The following is a 17,154-nucleotide window of genomic DNA, read 5'->3' on the forward strand; positions in this document are numbered from 1 at the left end:
TTCAATGCAGAGAAAAGCAAAGCAAAACAAAACATGGGTTTTCAGATAGCAGTGATTTTGCATTTGCTTACGAAATTTCCCCTGGTCAGATGCTCGTCTCGTCTTGCCTTTTCTGTGCCGTGAAGCATACTGCTGTTGAAATCCTTTCTGTAATAAGTTATAGGGGTTCCCCCCTTTTTTAAGGACATATGAATAAACATAAGCGTAGTTTCTATTAAAAAGAAATGTAAAAATGTTTCTCACTTTATTCTGTTGCTTTACACAGTCAATTTTTGGAACTCTTGGAAGATTCATATCCCGTCATGTATTTAGAGAATGTGCTCTAGTGTATTTGAAGGCCTAGTTGGATGGCAGTGCCCTCTTGTGGGAGAATAACATATTGTTTATTGCATGCTTGGTTAAATTTTAGAGGTTTCTAAATTTCTCTTAAAAATCTGCACGTATGAAGAATGCCTGGGTGGCTCAGTTGGTTAAGCATCTGACTCTTGGTTTTGGTTCAGGTCATGATCTCGGGGTAGAGGGAATCGAGCCCTGTGTCAGCTCTGCTCAGCACTTTGAGTTGGCTTGAGATTGTCTCTCTCCCTGTGCCCCTAACCTCCCTGAGATGACCTTATTTCTTGCTTGGTTAAATCTTAAGAGTGCTTATGTGCCTTCTTTCTCGCAAGTAAATAAATCTTAAAAAAATCTGCATGAACCAGTATATTTTGCACAAAATATTTTTTCAACTAGAACCTATTAACTTAATGTTTATTTTTGATCTCTTCCATATTTTAAAAATAAAAAAGTAGGGAGGGTGGTGGAGGTGGTGAGGTGTGAAGTAGAATTGCTCCAGTTTCTGGGTGGGGGAAAAAAATGCATTTTTGAGCAGCTGAAAGAAATTAGCATAAGTGGCTCCAAAATCGAGTTTTTAAAGTGTGTATTCCTTACAAAAGCCCCTTACCCCACGCTTTTTTTTTTTTTTTTTTTTTTTTTTTAAAAATAAATCAGTGTTACTCTTTCTTAGGGAAAGTTCTCCAGGCAGAGAGGGAGCCAAGATCCCTTCAGGTACCTGAGTCTTCTCAAGTGATAAAATGGAAATCACATCGTATTTGCAGTTAAAGTATGGTGTTTGGCCTGGGTATTGACAGAACAGCATCTGAGTCTTGGTTCTTCTGCTCCACAAGGGCAAAGGATTTCATTTCCCCACCCCCAGAAGTGGTGGTATATTACCTTTGTTCCAAGATTGTGAGGATTAACTAAGAGAATGTGTGTGCCTGGCATATAAGTAAGTTAAAATATAGTAGCAAGAATGATGCTATTTATTGGCTTATGCTCTTCCTGTTAAAAAAATATATAATTTTTTTCTGTAATTATTTCCTATTTAGTAGTTGTTTAATTAGTGCCAATGGGTTAACTGGGGTCATGGGTCTTAGGAACAGCTGTGTCTGAAGGTCAACTCATAAACCAACATGAACATTTTGCTGGAAAGGGCTCACCTGAATATTTATTATAACTTTCCCCCTTGTTTTAGTTTAAGGAATTAGATATGGTAGGTTTATATTGTCTATTTATATTTATCCATTGTCATTTAAGGAAGTAAATACATTTTGTGTTAAGACTTTCTTAAACATACTACATTTCAGGCCTTTGCAATTTAATCTTAAAATAACATTTAACAAGCACCTTTAACCAAATTGACTTGTTAATGTGTTAAAACTTACTGGTGTCAAGAGTTTTAAATATCTTCATTTTAAAATGCTTTAATAAATATATAAACATACTAATGAATATGTTGTAGTAACAAACATACTGTCTATTTGTGTATGAAATGTAAGCTTACCCAGACCAGTAGTAGCCCACCTACTCTGAAGGCAGGGCTAAGGAGTAGCCCCCCCTGCCTTGGGCTATCCTCTTTCCCACCTGCCCACATCTCAGAGCACAACTATTTGGTTTCTTTTTTGGGTTGTAGATGGATTTGTCACTTCAGGCTTCAAAAAAAAAATTCCATTTGGAGCCCCAGCATGGGGCTCGAACCCATGACCCGTAGATTAAGAGTCACGTGCTCTAGGATCTGAGCCAGCCAGGTGCCCTGTCATTTTAGGCTTTTGGTTGTAACTTATTTTCAGGGCTGGAATTTTGATTTCTTTCTGTTTATTGTAACCTTCCAGAGGCTTTGGGGATCTGCCTTCATAAGCATGACAGTGTCGACTGTCTCTGACTGATACTGATAAGATGAGAAAGAATGGAAGAGGTGCTTAGACTGACTGTACCCCAGCTTGGCTGTGCCCTACCCTGACTGTGCTCTAACCAGACTGTGTTCCAGCCTGGCTGTGCCACAGCCTGACTGTACTCTAACCTCGCTGTCTGTAGCCAGGCTGTGTTCTGGGCTGTGGCCACCTTATAACATAGAGCTCTGTTAACAGTCTCTGCCTGCTTCCTAAGCTCAATGCCATCCTCACCCCTACCCCAGATGTCTATGCAGGGTCTCTATGAGATTAAAATGATCACAAAACAAGTGTAGGTTTAACTGCATTTCTTTTCTCAGTGTAGTTGTTTGAAAATTCTCCTTTTAGGATTCATTGGTGGGAAGCCGGTAAGGATTAATGAGAGGGCTGAATTAGAGAATATTTTTTAATGCAGTTTTGTTCCTCTGAGGTACATTCAGTAACAGAAACTAGGCCAACAAGTTATTGACAATTAGTGGTCCTTTGGGAATCTGCTTTAATGAATAGATAAGAATGATTTGTAATTAGCATAATAATTATATGCAAATGAATGCTTCTGAATTGCTCTAAAACACTTCTGAACTGTTTAAACAGCCCTCCTGAGATCTTGTTACTCTATTAATTTGTGTAGCAAATCTTTTTTTCATAGATCACGCAAAGATAAACTTCAGTCCAGCCCCTGTCCGAATTATTATGAATTCCAAGGTGGTAGGACCTGAATTAATGAGATTTACTTATACTGTATTAATGGTGCTCTGTGGGAACCTGAAAGGGTGAGGAGTCCTTGGGGAGATGTAATTAAAAATAGGAAAGAAAGCTGCTTATTGCAAATAACTGTTGAAATGAGTTTCTTAAACAAGTTCGTAAATGTTATTTGTCTTTACACCTCTGTTACTTGCTTTTGCAAAATTTAATGCAAACATTTTTTTTTTAATGGGCTTCCCCTCTGGAGTTTGGCTTGAATTTTGTCAGGTCCAATTAGTTATGCACTAGGGTCAGCGGTGATCGGATCCAGGAACTCCTTGTGTTCCACGTGCCACAGTGTGTACTGAAAAATGAAGGGCATTGATAATAGATGAGGTTTGTTACTGATCTTCGTATTTAATTTGGTCTTTTCCCACTCATCCTGGTCTTTACTTTTAGGATGTGATTAGAGGAAATAAGCTTTGCTAGGTTGAGCAGCAATACCCATGCATTCTAAACTTAGTGATTATCTTTGAGCTATTTGAATAGACACCTAATTAATCATCTAGTGCTAAAGGAAAGCATTTTACAGCAGGCTTTAGGATCCTTATATCTCTCTCAAGTTTTTATTTTTACCCTGTAGAATTGGTTTTTTTGTGGGGGTGAGAGGCAGGGGAAATGCCCTTTTATAAGCAGGTGTGGAGGAGTTGCTAATGCTTGTGGTTTGGGCCCTGTTTTCCTCAGCTTACATTTAGCCTCACCTGTGGTAACCCATGCATGGTTCTTTAAGTATCTGGAGCTCATCTCGATTTTTCCACAAGCTGTCAAGAAACTCCTACCAGTCCCCCGCCTCCTACTCACTTCCCCATTCATAATCATGAGTTAAATCTGGGCTCAAGGACATTTAGGTTGGCTCAGCACAGATTTTGTACTTGCATTTTGGGGAACAGCCACTATGCTAAAAGATTCATAAAACTAATATTCTTTGTCTTCAAAATGAATCTGGTTTCTGTTGAGAGCTGTAGTGAGTAACAGATGTATACCCAAGAGGTAGCACAACTTTTGTATTCCAGTGACAGAAAAGGGCTATTTATAAGAATTTAATGAATGTATTCTGTGGCTTCAGCGTGGAGACTCAGTAAGCCATTTATTTACCATATTATATTTTATTTGTTCTCCAAAGGGTGTCTTGACTTTCACTTGCCTCCTTTTTTTTTTTTTTTTTTTTTTTTTTTTTACTTAAATAAGAGTTTTCAATTAAATAGAGTTGTATTAAAACTAATCTGAATCTACCTTATGCTGATACCATTGTGTTTCCCTGTTGTTCGGGCACTAGTGTTGGTGGAGAGAGCAGTGTCTAGGGACATTACACCTAACTTGATAATGATGGTTTTACTAAGCCCTTATCCTGGCCAGGCCTCTGGGCAATACAGATAATTAAAATTTGATCATAAAAAATTTTAGACACAGTGCACCTTAGCAATAAGATTTTTCTACTTTTAAACGTGATTTTAAAACTCATTTTAAAAATACATTTCCTTGGCCTAGTGAATTTGCTTTCTTTTTTTCCCAAGGATTACAGAAAGTGCATAGCAAATTCAGCCTTCAGAATACCCAGGAGCTGAAGACTCAAGTAGGCTACAGCTGTCTTCACCCACAGTATTCTAAAAGAACTAATGAGATGAGAAGTCTGCAGCTGGTGGCAAGCACAATAAACCATGAGCCAAGGGCTTCTCTTCATCAGAGCCTCCCTTTCCCCATGGGATCCCAAAGGAGACAGAATACTAACAAAGCCAGCAGGCTGTCTCATTCCACACTATTGCTCATTTGCAGCTATAATTGGTAGCTGAGGTTGCATTCTGTATGCTGAAACTGTCATACATGAAGGAATATATTTGTTCATTGTGATACGGATATAAGTCGGCCAGTTCTCAAATGCAGAAAGACCAGACTAGATACCCAACAATAAAATTATAGCAAAGACGATTCTGTTAAAAAAATTAAATGTTTGTTATAAAGGTACAAAACTGAGGTTGTTAAAGCGACACCTGCTTCCTGCTTTTTAATACCTTGCTACTTAATTCAACTGATTAAACATTTACGTATTCAAACTAACATTAAAAAAAAAAAGGCACAAAAATTCCTAGGTTTTAACAAGATGCATTATCCTCATCTGTCAGGGTTAAGGTGCTATTGTTAATAATTGGGTTCTGTTACATTTTCAGTATAATACCTTTAATATTTGCTGCTTTTTAGTCAAGAGAAAAAAGCCAGGGAGACTTACCTTTGGAGATCTGCGTATGTGTGTATAGTATTTTATATGCACATACTCCCGCCTTACAGGCAGATCTACTTAGATACCCCTGCTGCTGCTTGGTGTTGCTGGAATGTGCTTTGCTTATCTGGCTCTTCTGCCACCTCCTGTGTGGTGTACTAGAGTGAGCCGGGGACCAGGACGGAGGCTAAGAAGCCCTCGGGTAAGAGAGCCATACCACTTCCTTGCTGGGACTCTGGCCTCCTCATCTACAGAAAGAGGCTTCTGGGATGGTCTCCAAGGTTGGGAGACCTTTATAATTCTCTGAGTTCTTAGTTCAGAAAAGTATCGCTGTGAATAACTGGTACTGGTGATGGGGGCTGGGAAGTGGACTACAGCGGTGTGTTGGGCACAGAGTGGAGAAGTTTTGGAAGCATTATTCCATGTTCTTCATTTAATTAATCTGTCAGATAGGCATTGAGAAGCCCTGAGGTTGTCAGCCTGGTGGGGAGCTGGGGTTGGGAAGGGCCTGAAGGAGTGTTATCAGTGAAGTCTGTCTGATGCACCTGTTCGTTTTCACCCTCACTGGGGCCATAATCGTGTGGTAGTTCTGCAGGCTCCATCTTATCAGTTCTAAGGTTCCCCTGCCCTCTTTTCCTCACATTTTAATACATTTGAAATTAGGGTTTGTCTTCCAGCTGTGGCATATTTTATTGGCTGAGTGTGTTTCTTCTTAATGGCACATAGAAAATGATGGAGCATCCTCTCACTGCCATCCTTTCAGATTTGAGAAATGTGATATTTACTCTTTAGCATGTGCCAGGCTCCATAATATCTCAGATTTTGCATTAAAAAGAATATTTTGAATGGCATACCCACAGTGAGGTCGCACCTGAGACTGTTTAAAAAAAAAAGTATTTTGCCTTTAAATGGTATGAAATATAAAACACTTGTCAGGCCTCTGGGCATTATAGAGATAATTATAACAATCATAAAAATTTTTAACATACACTTTAGCAGTTAAGGTTTTTCTACCTTTAAACATTTTAAGAATACATTTATTTGGCTCGTTTCGCTTGATTTCGATTCTGAGTATAATTCGCTTCATTCTCTGTTGGCAGTTAATCTGTGCTCTCTGGGGTTTCTGTTATCTTTTCTTTGTTTGCCTCTCTTTCTTTCCCTCAGCCCAACTGTGACTTCTAGGAGCTAGCCCCGAGTAAGTGTTGGTTCTCCTTACATCCTCAGACTCCTCGGACTACCTCATAGTATCTTGCTTGCTGCCTTCCACGTGTGGTGGCTACGGAAATAAATAGACCTCGATGGAGGGAGATCGTGTCAAAAGTGATTATTTGATAGAATGTTAAATATTTTCAATTTTGGAGAAAAGTGAGATTGTGTCTAGGTTTCAGTTCTAGGTGTCAGAGCTAGAGAAAATGTTTTCTGGCACCACGTGGTTATTTACGTTAGTTTGCAGGATGGTGGAGTCTGCACTGTGAACCCAGGTCTTGAGACCACCTGTCCAGTTGGTTCTTTTCTCAGCAGTGAAGTTGTTAATTTGAGGGTGCGGCTCTAAATTGGAATTTAAGAACTTGTGTAAGTTGACAGTAATTGAACTTTCTGCTGATGTGCCCAGACGCACGAGTAACTCCCAATTCTCCAACTCTTTGAAGACGGCTTGTCCTGGGTCACTGTTCCTGGATAATGCTGACTGACCTCATGCCTGTGGCTGCACCACACTGCATCACTCGGACTTCACATTTTTCCTTCTTCACACTATTTACCTATAACTTTGTCAATAATTATTTGCATGTCATGTGCATTTCCTGAGTACGTGTTGAATCTTGAGCTGCTGCTTCTCAACATGTTTTCTTTGATTTGTGAAAGTTTGTCATATACTTTGGAGTCTGTTCAATGCTTGCTGTTTTCTCTAGAACAATGACTTTTCATATTTGACTTGTATGGGATTTCCCCCAAAATATGTGGTCCTTCCATGAATGCCATGAAGGACCCCTGGCTGAGAAATTCTATTCCAGAGGGCAGGGGCTCTCCTTTTGTAGGATTTTCAACTCACCAACTGACCTCTGCTCACTGGTACCATTAAAACTCATTTATTAAAACTCATTTATTTTTTTGAATCTGGACTTTTGCTCTTCAAAGGGAGTTTTTTCCTATCGCTGGATTGTTTGTGTATATGTGTGCAACGACAGAAGAACTTTTGTAAAGCAGACAGGCTTAAAAAGATTTACTTCTTTCATTTCCTCCATTCTTTATGGAAGAGGATGTTAGGGAAATAGAATTGACACATGCTATAGAACTTTGCTTAAAAGTTCTATAAAAGTCTTAGGGCCATTCTCCTGTGACATGATATAACTGAGGTAGTCCCATCACAGAGTCGTAAGCCTTTCTCTCACCTTCTGTGACAATGAGGAGCTGCCATGAGAACAGTCCCTCTTCCATGAGCAGGCCAAAGGATTTGCACTTAATGGATCTCTGGACGAGGGTTTGTTGAGGCTGGCTTTGTCGTGAGGCATCAGGCACAGACCCAGCCATGAAAGAGATGGGGGTGTTGCAGGATCAGGAGTTCAGTGTGCGTTCTCAGCCACAGTAGTCGCTCTTGGTCATCACCTCTGGGTATTGTCAAGACTGGGATGGCTACCTTTTATTTCTCGAATATGACTATATACTTATCAAAATGTTGAAACTGTTTAATGTGGGAAGATTTGTTCAGTAATCTGTGGTTTGCTCATCAAGACTTTTTTGACTAAATATTATGTAGTTGTCTGGCCTTAACATGATAGTATAAAGCAAAGAGAACCAAACCATCACTTAATGTTGTAATGAACTATTTTGCTACGTTTACACAAAAGCACAGCAAGTGTTAGCAGTTTCTGTCCCATGTTTTAGTAGTGGCAAAGAGCTGTTCTGGCAAGGTTAAAGAATTTTCTCTGAGTTTCTTCTCTGCCTCTGACTTTGTTTTGCTTTGCAGGACTACAAAGCTGATGAAGACCCAGCATTATTCCAGTCAGTCAAGACCAAGAGAGGCCCTTTGGGACCCAACTGGAAGGTACTGGCTGCTGACCTTTCTGACAGGCAGAGTCTTGGCAACAGACCACTTGACAGGTCCTGAGTCTGGAAGAGCTGGTGATGTTTAAGTGAAAAATAGAAATGGCACAAAAATAGTTTTATTTGTGATAAGGACTTACAGCCAGTTGCAGTTGGCCAGCAAGTCTGTGCTGTATTAACAAACAGAACACAGCCAGACTGTCACTTTCAGCATAATGTTATTCTGATAACTCTTAAAAGAGACAAGTGATTTAGTCTTTGGGGATTGTAATGTTCTCTTTTGAGACTTAAAGCAGTACAAAAATCCATGTTAAATGAAGGTTTATAGTTTATATTTAGTCTTAGTAAAAACTGAACAAGTTGCCTTCACCTAAGCTCATGTTCCTGGCCTTTTAATAGTTACATTCTGGAAACCAGGACACCAGAGAACAATTTTGATGGCAAGTAGTTGTTTTCTAATAAAGAACACATCCTTACTTTATTCATGGGAGTAGGAAAAGCAATGTCAAGATAATCATTTAAATTGCTATAGAAATATAATATATTTTAAAGATATCCACTAAACTAAATGACAGACCCTTAAAGACAGCCTTAATGTGGTGATGGCAAGTTATAACAGTTAATTTGACAGAAGCAGAGGAACATTAAAACCTAAACATGCCCAAAGCAGATTTCCACCAACGTGTTTTAACTTGGTAACTAATCTCTTCATGCTGATGCCAGTCACTGGTCATCGATAAAATATGTCTGGGTGCTAGTTGTTGTTTGCAGAAAGAGGATTACTATAATTGCCCCACAAATAACCCATTGAGTGGTTCTCCGTGGGTGTTGGATTGTTTTGCAGACTGTCTTGCACATCAGCTAAAATGAAGAGTGGGTCTGACTTTGTTCTATAAGAAATGATTCATAATTACCTTAATTTTGCATTTGTTCTCTGTTTAGAGTTTAGTTCAAGATTGTCCCAATTGAATGGTCACGGCCAGAGACTTTTAACTTTAAGTCCCAGGAAATGATCTATGTTACTTATAAATTAAGGAACAGATTTGGTATGTGTGATCTGAATTTCAGTGACTGGATTTAAAGAATTTCCCCACCCTTTTGCAGATTTCTAATTGTGGACTTTAGAACTCACACTGAGTCAGAGGAGAAGTCTTTCCCCTTTGAGATTTAACCTGGCCTTCCAAAAAAGCAGGTCGTGTTGGAGCAGTAGATGGGTGGCACTTCAAAGGCAGCCCTATCTTCTAGAAGGCTGTCTTGCTCCATTAAGTCCTAATGCTAGCTAGCAATGCTTTTACAGGGACTAGAGAGAGAGAGCAAAGTTGAGACTAATTTCCAACCTTTTAGAACTTGGAATATGATTTTTATTCCTTTTTTATTTATGATTTTTACTCTTAACCAACATTGCTTTGTCTTTTATCATCAGTGATTAATTAAAATTCTAGAATAGGTTTAGTTTTTAGAAATGTGAAATTTACATTTTTTTTACGTCACATTATAGCATTCTTCCCCATTTTGTGTGTGTGTGTGTATGTATGCACATGAGACAGTTGCTTATTATTTCTCTGAGAGGATGCTGGTTGAGTGTTCCCTTTCTACCCATTTATCTCTAGGTTATTAATTCCAGCCAAATGATGGTGTATGTAGCTACTCTTAAAAGTGGAGTTAATGCTTAACTGAATTACATTGAATTTTCACAATCCCAGAAATAACCAGTAGTCTGTCATTGTCTGCCCTCACCTCACCCCCTGCTCCCTGCCCCCGCCTCTGCAGTTTCTCTTTTTGAGGTTTCATTTATCCGTGGTCAACTAAATTCTGGAATTAGTTGTTCCTTCTGAGGTCAGAAGGTCAGTGGTAGTCTGACACTGCATCACAGTGCCTGCGTTGTTCACCTCACTTTGTCTTACCATGTAGGCATTCTGTCATCTCACACCATCACGAGATTCGTGAGCTCAGTACAAGAAGATACTTTGAGAGAGAGAAAGACCACATCGTGTAACTTTTATTACAATATTTTGTTGTAATTTTTCTGTTTTGTGATTAGTTGTTGATGTTTCACTGTGCCTGATTTATAAATCAAACATGGTCATAGGTATGCACATATAGGAAAAAACATAGTATATATAGGGTTTAGAACTACCCGTGATTTCAGGCCTCCACTGGGGGATTTTGCAGCATACCCCCCACGGATAAGGAGGACCTGCTAAATTATACCATCTGCTTACTCCTCTCAAGGAAAATAAAGAGTAGAAAGGATGATGGTAACTGGTAATTCAGCATGTAGAAAACTGTGGACTGACTTGATCTTGATCTTCTTGGCGGCTCCTGTCTCCGGCAGGCCCAGTTTGTCAGTAATTGTACTCCTTATGGCACTGTGGGCAGCACTGGGTGATAGTTGCAGATTTCTGTGCTTCTGAAATAGGAGAGAAGGCAAGGAATACATGGTAATTAGGGCAAAAAGGATGAAGAAATCCCGTTCTGGACCCACTTACCCCAGTGTGTGTGTGTTGGAATGTTCCTGTGTCAGAGCTGCTTCGTAGCTCTGCAGCTGCTTGAGAGGCCTTCCAAGTGCCATCTTACCCTCACTCTTCAGTCTCCCTGCCTGTGGCCCCTCGGGAGAAACTCCCCTTATAGGAACATATTCATAAGTCTCGTCAGCACTAAGTGCAAACTCTGTGATCTCTTTGAAACTTTTCCTTACTTATCCCACACTGGGGTGTTCTTTTGACCTATTGCAGTATTTACTGTTTGTCTGTACCAGACTGGAGAGTGGAAAAGAAACTTCTCCTTTGGTGCCAGGCACTATGCAAGGTCGTGTTTAATCTTCACGACCTTCCTGTGGGGTAAGTACAACTGCTTCATTATATAGATGAGAAACTTGGTCAGAGAAACACAGTTAATAGCTGTAGGAGAAACAGCAGGATGTCTCCCATTTCTGTAGCACTTGATTGAGGGCTTGGCACAGAGATGTTTAGAGACATAGCAGTTTCTGACTCAGAAGCCCATGACTCCCCAATCACCAGTGTATCTTTTATGCCCTGTTGCCTCAGAGCACTTGTATGGCTCTCTGTATTCATGGTATTTGCCAGGTATCAGTTGTATGTTTCCAGTGGTCAGGGAGTCTGTGGGTGAAATCCATTCCCTTATCCCATATGTTACAAGTTGTGAGTTCAATAACTCAATCCTAGCTCTGGGTCTTGGTTTCCACATCTCTGAAATGGGAAGGATGTTATAACTGCCTCAGAAGGTTGTTGCCAGGACTGAACGAAGTAAGGAATGTCATATTCCCAGCGGAGAGGAAGCTTTGGTCTTTAGGAATGAAAAGCTTCATCATACCTAGGGGTTGATTACATCTATGCATAAGATACCCTGTTTATGACACAGCTATTCTTTGTCTCTGTCTAGTCTCTAGGGCTTCCCTCATTCTAGTATCTGGGAGTTGTCAAACTTTTCTTGACTCACCTATCCATACCCTTTATGGTTATGCGTATTTAATGAGTGCTTGGCTTGGGTCAGCCATAAAGCAGAGGCTGCATAAAGTCGAGGGAGTCTTTGCTAGCAGAGGATCATGGAGATGCCAGGGAATAGATTTTCATATTTTCTGATTGGGCAATAGATATTCATATTTTCCAATTTCCAGGTTCCCTCCCCCGCCGTGGTATGATACATACCTTTTATTTTTTGAAAACTTCAGGCCCAGAGATGTTGGCCTTAGTTATATATTTATTTTTCCTCTGAAAAGATAATTTTTTAAAAGTCTTAGTACATGAATTCTGTTTTGTTAAGTAGTGTTCAACATTTAAGTGCTTAGTATTAGAATGATTTATAACCTGATAAAGATTTTTACTTCAGGGTAGATTTGTGCATTTCTTATGGATTTAAATGTTCATTTTGTTATAGCACTGCATGTATATGCGTGTGTATGTGCACATGCTTTGGTTTCTTTTTGGTTTTGAGGGCTTTGTGTGTATTAAGTCATGGGTATGACTGCTTATTCTAATGGCTTATCAAAAACAACATACATTTGGATTCCTTTAGCTTTCCAGTTTACCTCCTCCAAACTGAAGACTTGTCATTTTAGCAAATTGAAATACCATCTTTGAAGATTATAGTGTCATTTTAATTCTATGGCAAGGCCTCATTTCTTTCTTCATTTAATCCAGACTCCTCATGAAGACTTAAGCTTCTGTGTCTACATATATAAGATAGTTGATAATTAGGCCTTTATAGGAGGCTTTGCCAAAGTATCTGGCCCTTAGAGTACTTGACATGTCTCGAAAGAGTCATCTTGCGTCTGAACATTGAGGTACAGGGGATCAGGTCAAATGAAGGTACTGGTCTAGAAATTGGGATTTTTATGTTATCTTATATGTGTATTACGTGCTCTATCTAACCATAAAGACATGTCGTGTTAATGTTCTAATTCTACTCTGGAGCAGAAGCTCTGGCAGTTGGAGCTTTCACAGCATTATGTTATGCTGTTTACCTGCTCAGTCCTGCTTCAGACTCATTTTAGAATTACCAGAGAGCCTGTTCTGGATCCTTCAAGCTAGTTGGATGGTAGCCATCTTTGTGGGTTATAGGGCCGCTAATTTGTTCCCTGCCCTGCTACCAAGACTCCTTTCTCCTCCTGCCTCATATCTGTGGAAAGAAGTGGGAACCTTGCTTGTCAGTGGCCTAAAGTAAAGATACCTCAAGGTCCTGTTGGCCAGGGATGGGAAGAATGGAAGTGGGGTGAGGGAGAAGTTACAGTTCAGTTGTGGAAATCTCTTTGAGATAGAGGTTGGTGAGAACATAGCCCAGAGAGTCCTCAGGAGGCTGATGAGCACTGACAGCCCCCCCAAGGAGGGAGACTGAGGGTGCTCTCCTGAGGTCCTCATCTAGACATCACTGTGAGTTCCAGGAAGGATGTGAAGACATTTAAAACATGTTCCCTCCCTAGAGTCTCACTTTCAAAAATGTATAGTGGGTGACATAAAGATGCTTAATACATAACCACATATGGGTTATGTATAATAAAGCAGACCTTAAAACATGGCTGTTTTGTTTGTTGAGCATCTGGTTTGGAAAATAGATATTTTTGTTTTGTTTTGTTTTTTAAGATTTTATTTATTTGACAGAGACACAGGGAGAGAGGAACACAAATAGGGGGAGCGGGAGAGGGAGAAGCCAGCTTTCCGTTGAGCAGGGAGCCTATGCGAGGCTTGATCCCAGGACCTCGGGATCACAACCTGAGCCAAAGGCAGGCGCTTAACAACTGAGCCAACCAGGCACCCCGGAAACTAGGTTTTTAATACATTGTAAAATATAAGTAACATTTGGTATGTATGAATTATTTAATACCTACAGAGGACACCAAAAAAGCTGTTCCAGGTCTTCAAGAAGCTGAGTGCCCCAGGAGTGATACATGATTAGTTCTCACCTTATCTTGGACACTGAATGCCTTTGTTATCAGGCAGCACCAAAGGATTCAGGCTTGGACAGATGGAGTGTCTTACTTGAGTTCGAGAGGTGACTTGACAGGATGGGCCCCTTGCAGAGTTCTTACTGACGCTGTCAGGGACGATGTTTTCTTCATGGGTATTATCTGAAGGGTGAACTTGTGGTTTCGCTTGTATATAGTGTCACTCCTAGAGTAATTGGCCACAAGCATGAAGGACATGTCAGAGTTCTGATTAGCACAACGGGTGTGAGTGACTACAAAAATACGAAGTTTGGAGACATGGAAAATGTGACTGACTGCCTTGCCCAAGGAAGGAGGCTTTCCTTTTTATTTTCATTTTGCCTATTTTCATGAAACTAGTTTAACCTGTGATTAGTTTCATCTTTTGAACTTTGATTTCACATTTGCTTACTCCATTTAACATTTCCCATTTGCCCAGTCAGTTAGGAATCTTCCACTTCTGAACCCTACTGAAGGCCTTTGTTGGTGACCTTTCTCATGGTACTTTTTGTGTTCATGACGGGGTACTGGTTTATGTGCTCACCCTGTCTTCCTTCCCCACCTCCTTTGTCCCCTTGTATACACTGAGTTTTCAGCCATAGGCTCTGTGTCTTCTGACCTACTTAATATGGTGCACTGCCTAGCACAGAGGTTTGCTCCTGAGAGAGGCTTAGTAAGTATTTGCTGGATTCAGGTTAACTGCCTTAAAGCAAATAAAACACAATCAAATGTTGGACTTGCTCTATACTTACAAAGAATATAATGCCCACTGTAGGTATGTCCCAGTGGCTACCAAAATCTAAACAAAACTGAGGGAATGGTATGGCTGAGTGAGGAATTGGGTTTTGCTTGAGTTTTGCTACACATACTTCACATATATTCTGTAATCTTCTGTTGATATTTACTGATGCATGCACTGGCAACAGCCCCAGCAGTGTATTTATTTTTAACTTTCTAAGTGAAATCTGGGTTGGAAACTTAACATTATGAAATCAACAGTTGAAATTGAGCATTCAGATTGTCTAAAATTGAAAAATTAAAATATGAAGACAATGTGAGCCTACCAGAAACGCCTGTGTCCTTCCAAAGTATTAACTCTGATTAACTGTAGCACATACCAATTCCATCTTCATCCCAACGCATTTTAGGTAGGAAAAAGTGTGTGGAGTTGCTATGTAGCATGGAACTATAAGAGGACCACATTTTCAGAAAATGAGTTCCCAGAATGCCTTTGGGTTTGTTTTGTTTTTTTTTCTAATTGTCTTTTACATTTGTTTATATTTGTTTGTCACAGATACAAGAAACTAGTTCTTGTGAATAACGTGGCCTGATTGCTCACCATTCCAGTCACACACACTGTGTTTTGTTTAGTTCTGTTGCGTGGCTCCAGTATACATTCCTCTCCCTCAGGCTCAGTCCGCATACCTCAGAGTAACCTAATACGCGTTGTTAAATTAAAAACACAATTTGAGTTTGGGGGTTTCATTTATGGTTAGAAACATGAAATGTAAGGAATTCAGTGAATACACAAACTAAATACAATTTTGGAAGCGTTTTCACAGCTAGCTTGTGCTTGCTGTTTTACAGATGAAATTTAAATTATGTCGAGATGAGTCATAATTTGGGGTTCTTCAGTTAGCTCAGGGTTTTCATTTAAAACTTGTGACTGTTCTTGTCTTTTGGTGGCCAACCAGTCTGTACATTTTATTTTCAACTGCTCTTTTAAATTTTCATGCTTTAATCTATATACAACTCATATTTATCAGTGAAATAATTGTTTTTACTTCTAGATTTAGGAAAGAGTGAATCCTGTCTTTCTTTAAGTTTGGAAATGTTAAGTTTGGGTTATGTTGGAATGTGGTGAATGATCTGAATTTGGATTTTGGCTTTATTTGCCTTGGGTTTTTTTGTTTGTTTGTTTGTTTTTGGTTTTTGTTTTTTAACTTGATGGAAGAGGAAAGAGAAAACATTTATATTGTTTAAGGCTAGAGAGGAAGCTCTGCTCGGCCCCAGTGAGCCTCCTGAGAGCTGAGCAGACAGACTGGAACTCCTTTGGGTTCTCTGGATCCTAGAACATTCCTCTGAATGTGGAGGCCCAAATATTTGCCCTGTTGAGATAGTTTACATTTTAAAAATTACACATTTTTCACAAGAATATTCCTAATAACTTATTCTGCATGTGTACCTCATTTTTTACTTTAGAAGTTTAAGATTAGGAAAAATGTAGTATGGACTGGACTGAAGTTAGATATTTAAATCTTAATTTAGCTTTTAGCTTGATTTTGTGTAGCTTTTATTTATTAAACATCAAAATGAAAAGAAGCAGGAAAACATTTAGATTGTTTATAGTCAAAGAAGAATGAAGATTTGAACTAGTACCTAAGGCAATTTAGGGCAAAATAATTCTTTGTCCTGGGGCGCCTGGGTGGCTCAGTGGGTTAAGCCGCTGCCTTCGGCTCAGGTCATGATCTCAGGGTCCTGGGATCGAGTCCTGCATCGGGCTCTCTGCTCAGCAGGGAGCGTGCTTCCTCCTCTCTCTCTCTCTGCCTGCCTCTTTGCCTACTTGTGATCTCTGTCAAATAAATAAATAAATAATCTTAAAAAAAAAAATAATTCTTTGTCCTAAAATGATCAGCTTAGGGCAAAAACTTTTGTAGTGTATTTTTGAAGCATAATTTTTTTCTTATTACAAAATGATAGATATTAAGTTTTGAAAATAAAGAATTATACACAGAAGAAAGTAAAAATCAATTAGTGTTTTACCATTTAAGTATTGCTATTTATTATATTTCCTGATTTGTGTAGTTTTGTTAATAAGTGTTTATGCCATGCACAGATACCTGTTTCTGTTTAGATTATGTCTTTTTAAAAAAATGAACGTTCTTTAAAAAGATGGTTTTTAGTGGCTGGCTGCACAGTAACCCATTGTTAAGTCCAGGTTTTTGCGATTATAAATAAATCTGTAGTGTTTTTCCTTACCTGATGAACTGGGATACATTTCTGAAAGTGGAATTGCCGAGTTAAAAGATACGTGGTATACATAGGAAATGAACAGCTTTAAGGCACTGTAATGATGTGGGGTCAGATCTTACCCCAAGAAGATGGTGCCAAAAGTATCATTTCAGCTTTTACTTAACCATATCTAGGCAATTTCTCTATTTTTGGTTTCACCATTAAGTATGGAAACCTTTTTTTTTTTTTTAAGTGATCCCTACACCCAACGTGAGGTTCGAACTCAGGACCCCAAGACCAAGAGTCACATGGTCTTCCAACAGAGCCCACCAGGTGGCCCTAAGTGTGGAGACTTTTTAAGTCATTTTTTAATTTAACCATTAGTCTTAAGGCCATACATAGCTCAAATTAAGAGGAGAATTGCATGAGTCATTTTAAGAGCTGAGACCTTGACTGTCGTATATATTAATAATGAGAAAAACACAACTTCTGTGTTCTCAGCTCGCTCTTCTGGTTATTTGAGGTTATGTGCCTCATGCTGTAAGGTGTTGATACTA

At 39.3% G+C, this 17,154-nt stretch overlaps 1 protein-coding gene across 2 annotated transcripts in view; it reads left to right on the plus strand.

Annotated features, from left to right (window-relative positions):
* Positions 1-17,154, plus strand: part of PITPNB (phosphatidylinositol transfer protein beta) — a 63,850-nt gene that overhangs the window by 34,104 nt on the left and 12,592 nt on the right. For both annotated transcript variants that reach the window (XM_082698172.1, XM_082698171.1), the window contains exon 8: positions 8,129-8,206. In XM_082698172.1, the coding sequence (XP_082554298.1) occupies positions 8,129-8,206 (78 nt within the window). The remainder of the gene's footprint in view (positions 1-8,128; positions 8,207-17,154) is intronic.

The sequence above is a fragment of the Mustela nivalis genome (genome assembly GCF_964662115.1).
Source record: "Mustela nivalis genome assembly, chromosome: 14".
Taxonomy (NCBI): Eukaryota; Metazoa; Chordata; class Mammalia; order Carnivora; family Mustelidae; genus Mustela; species Mustela nivalis.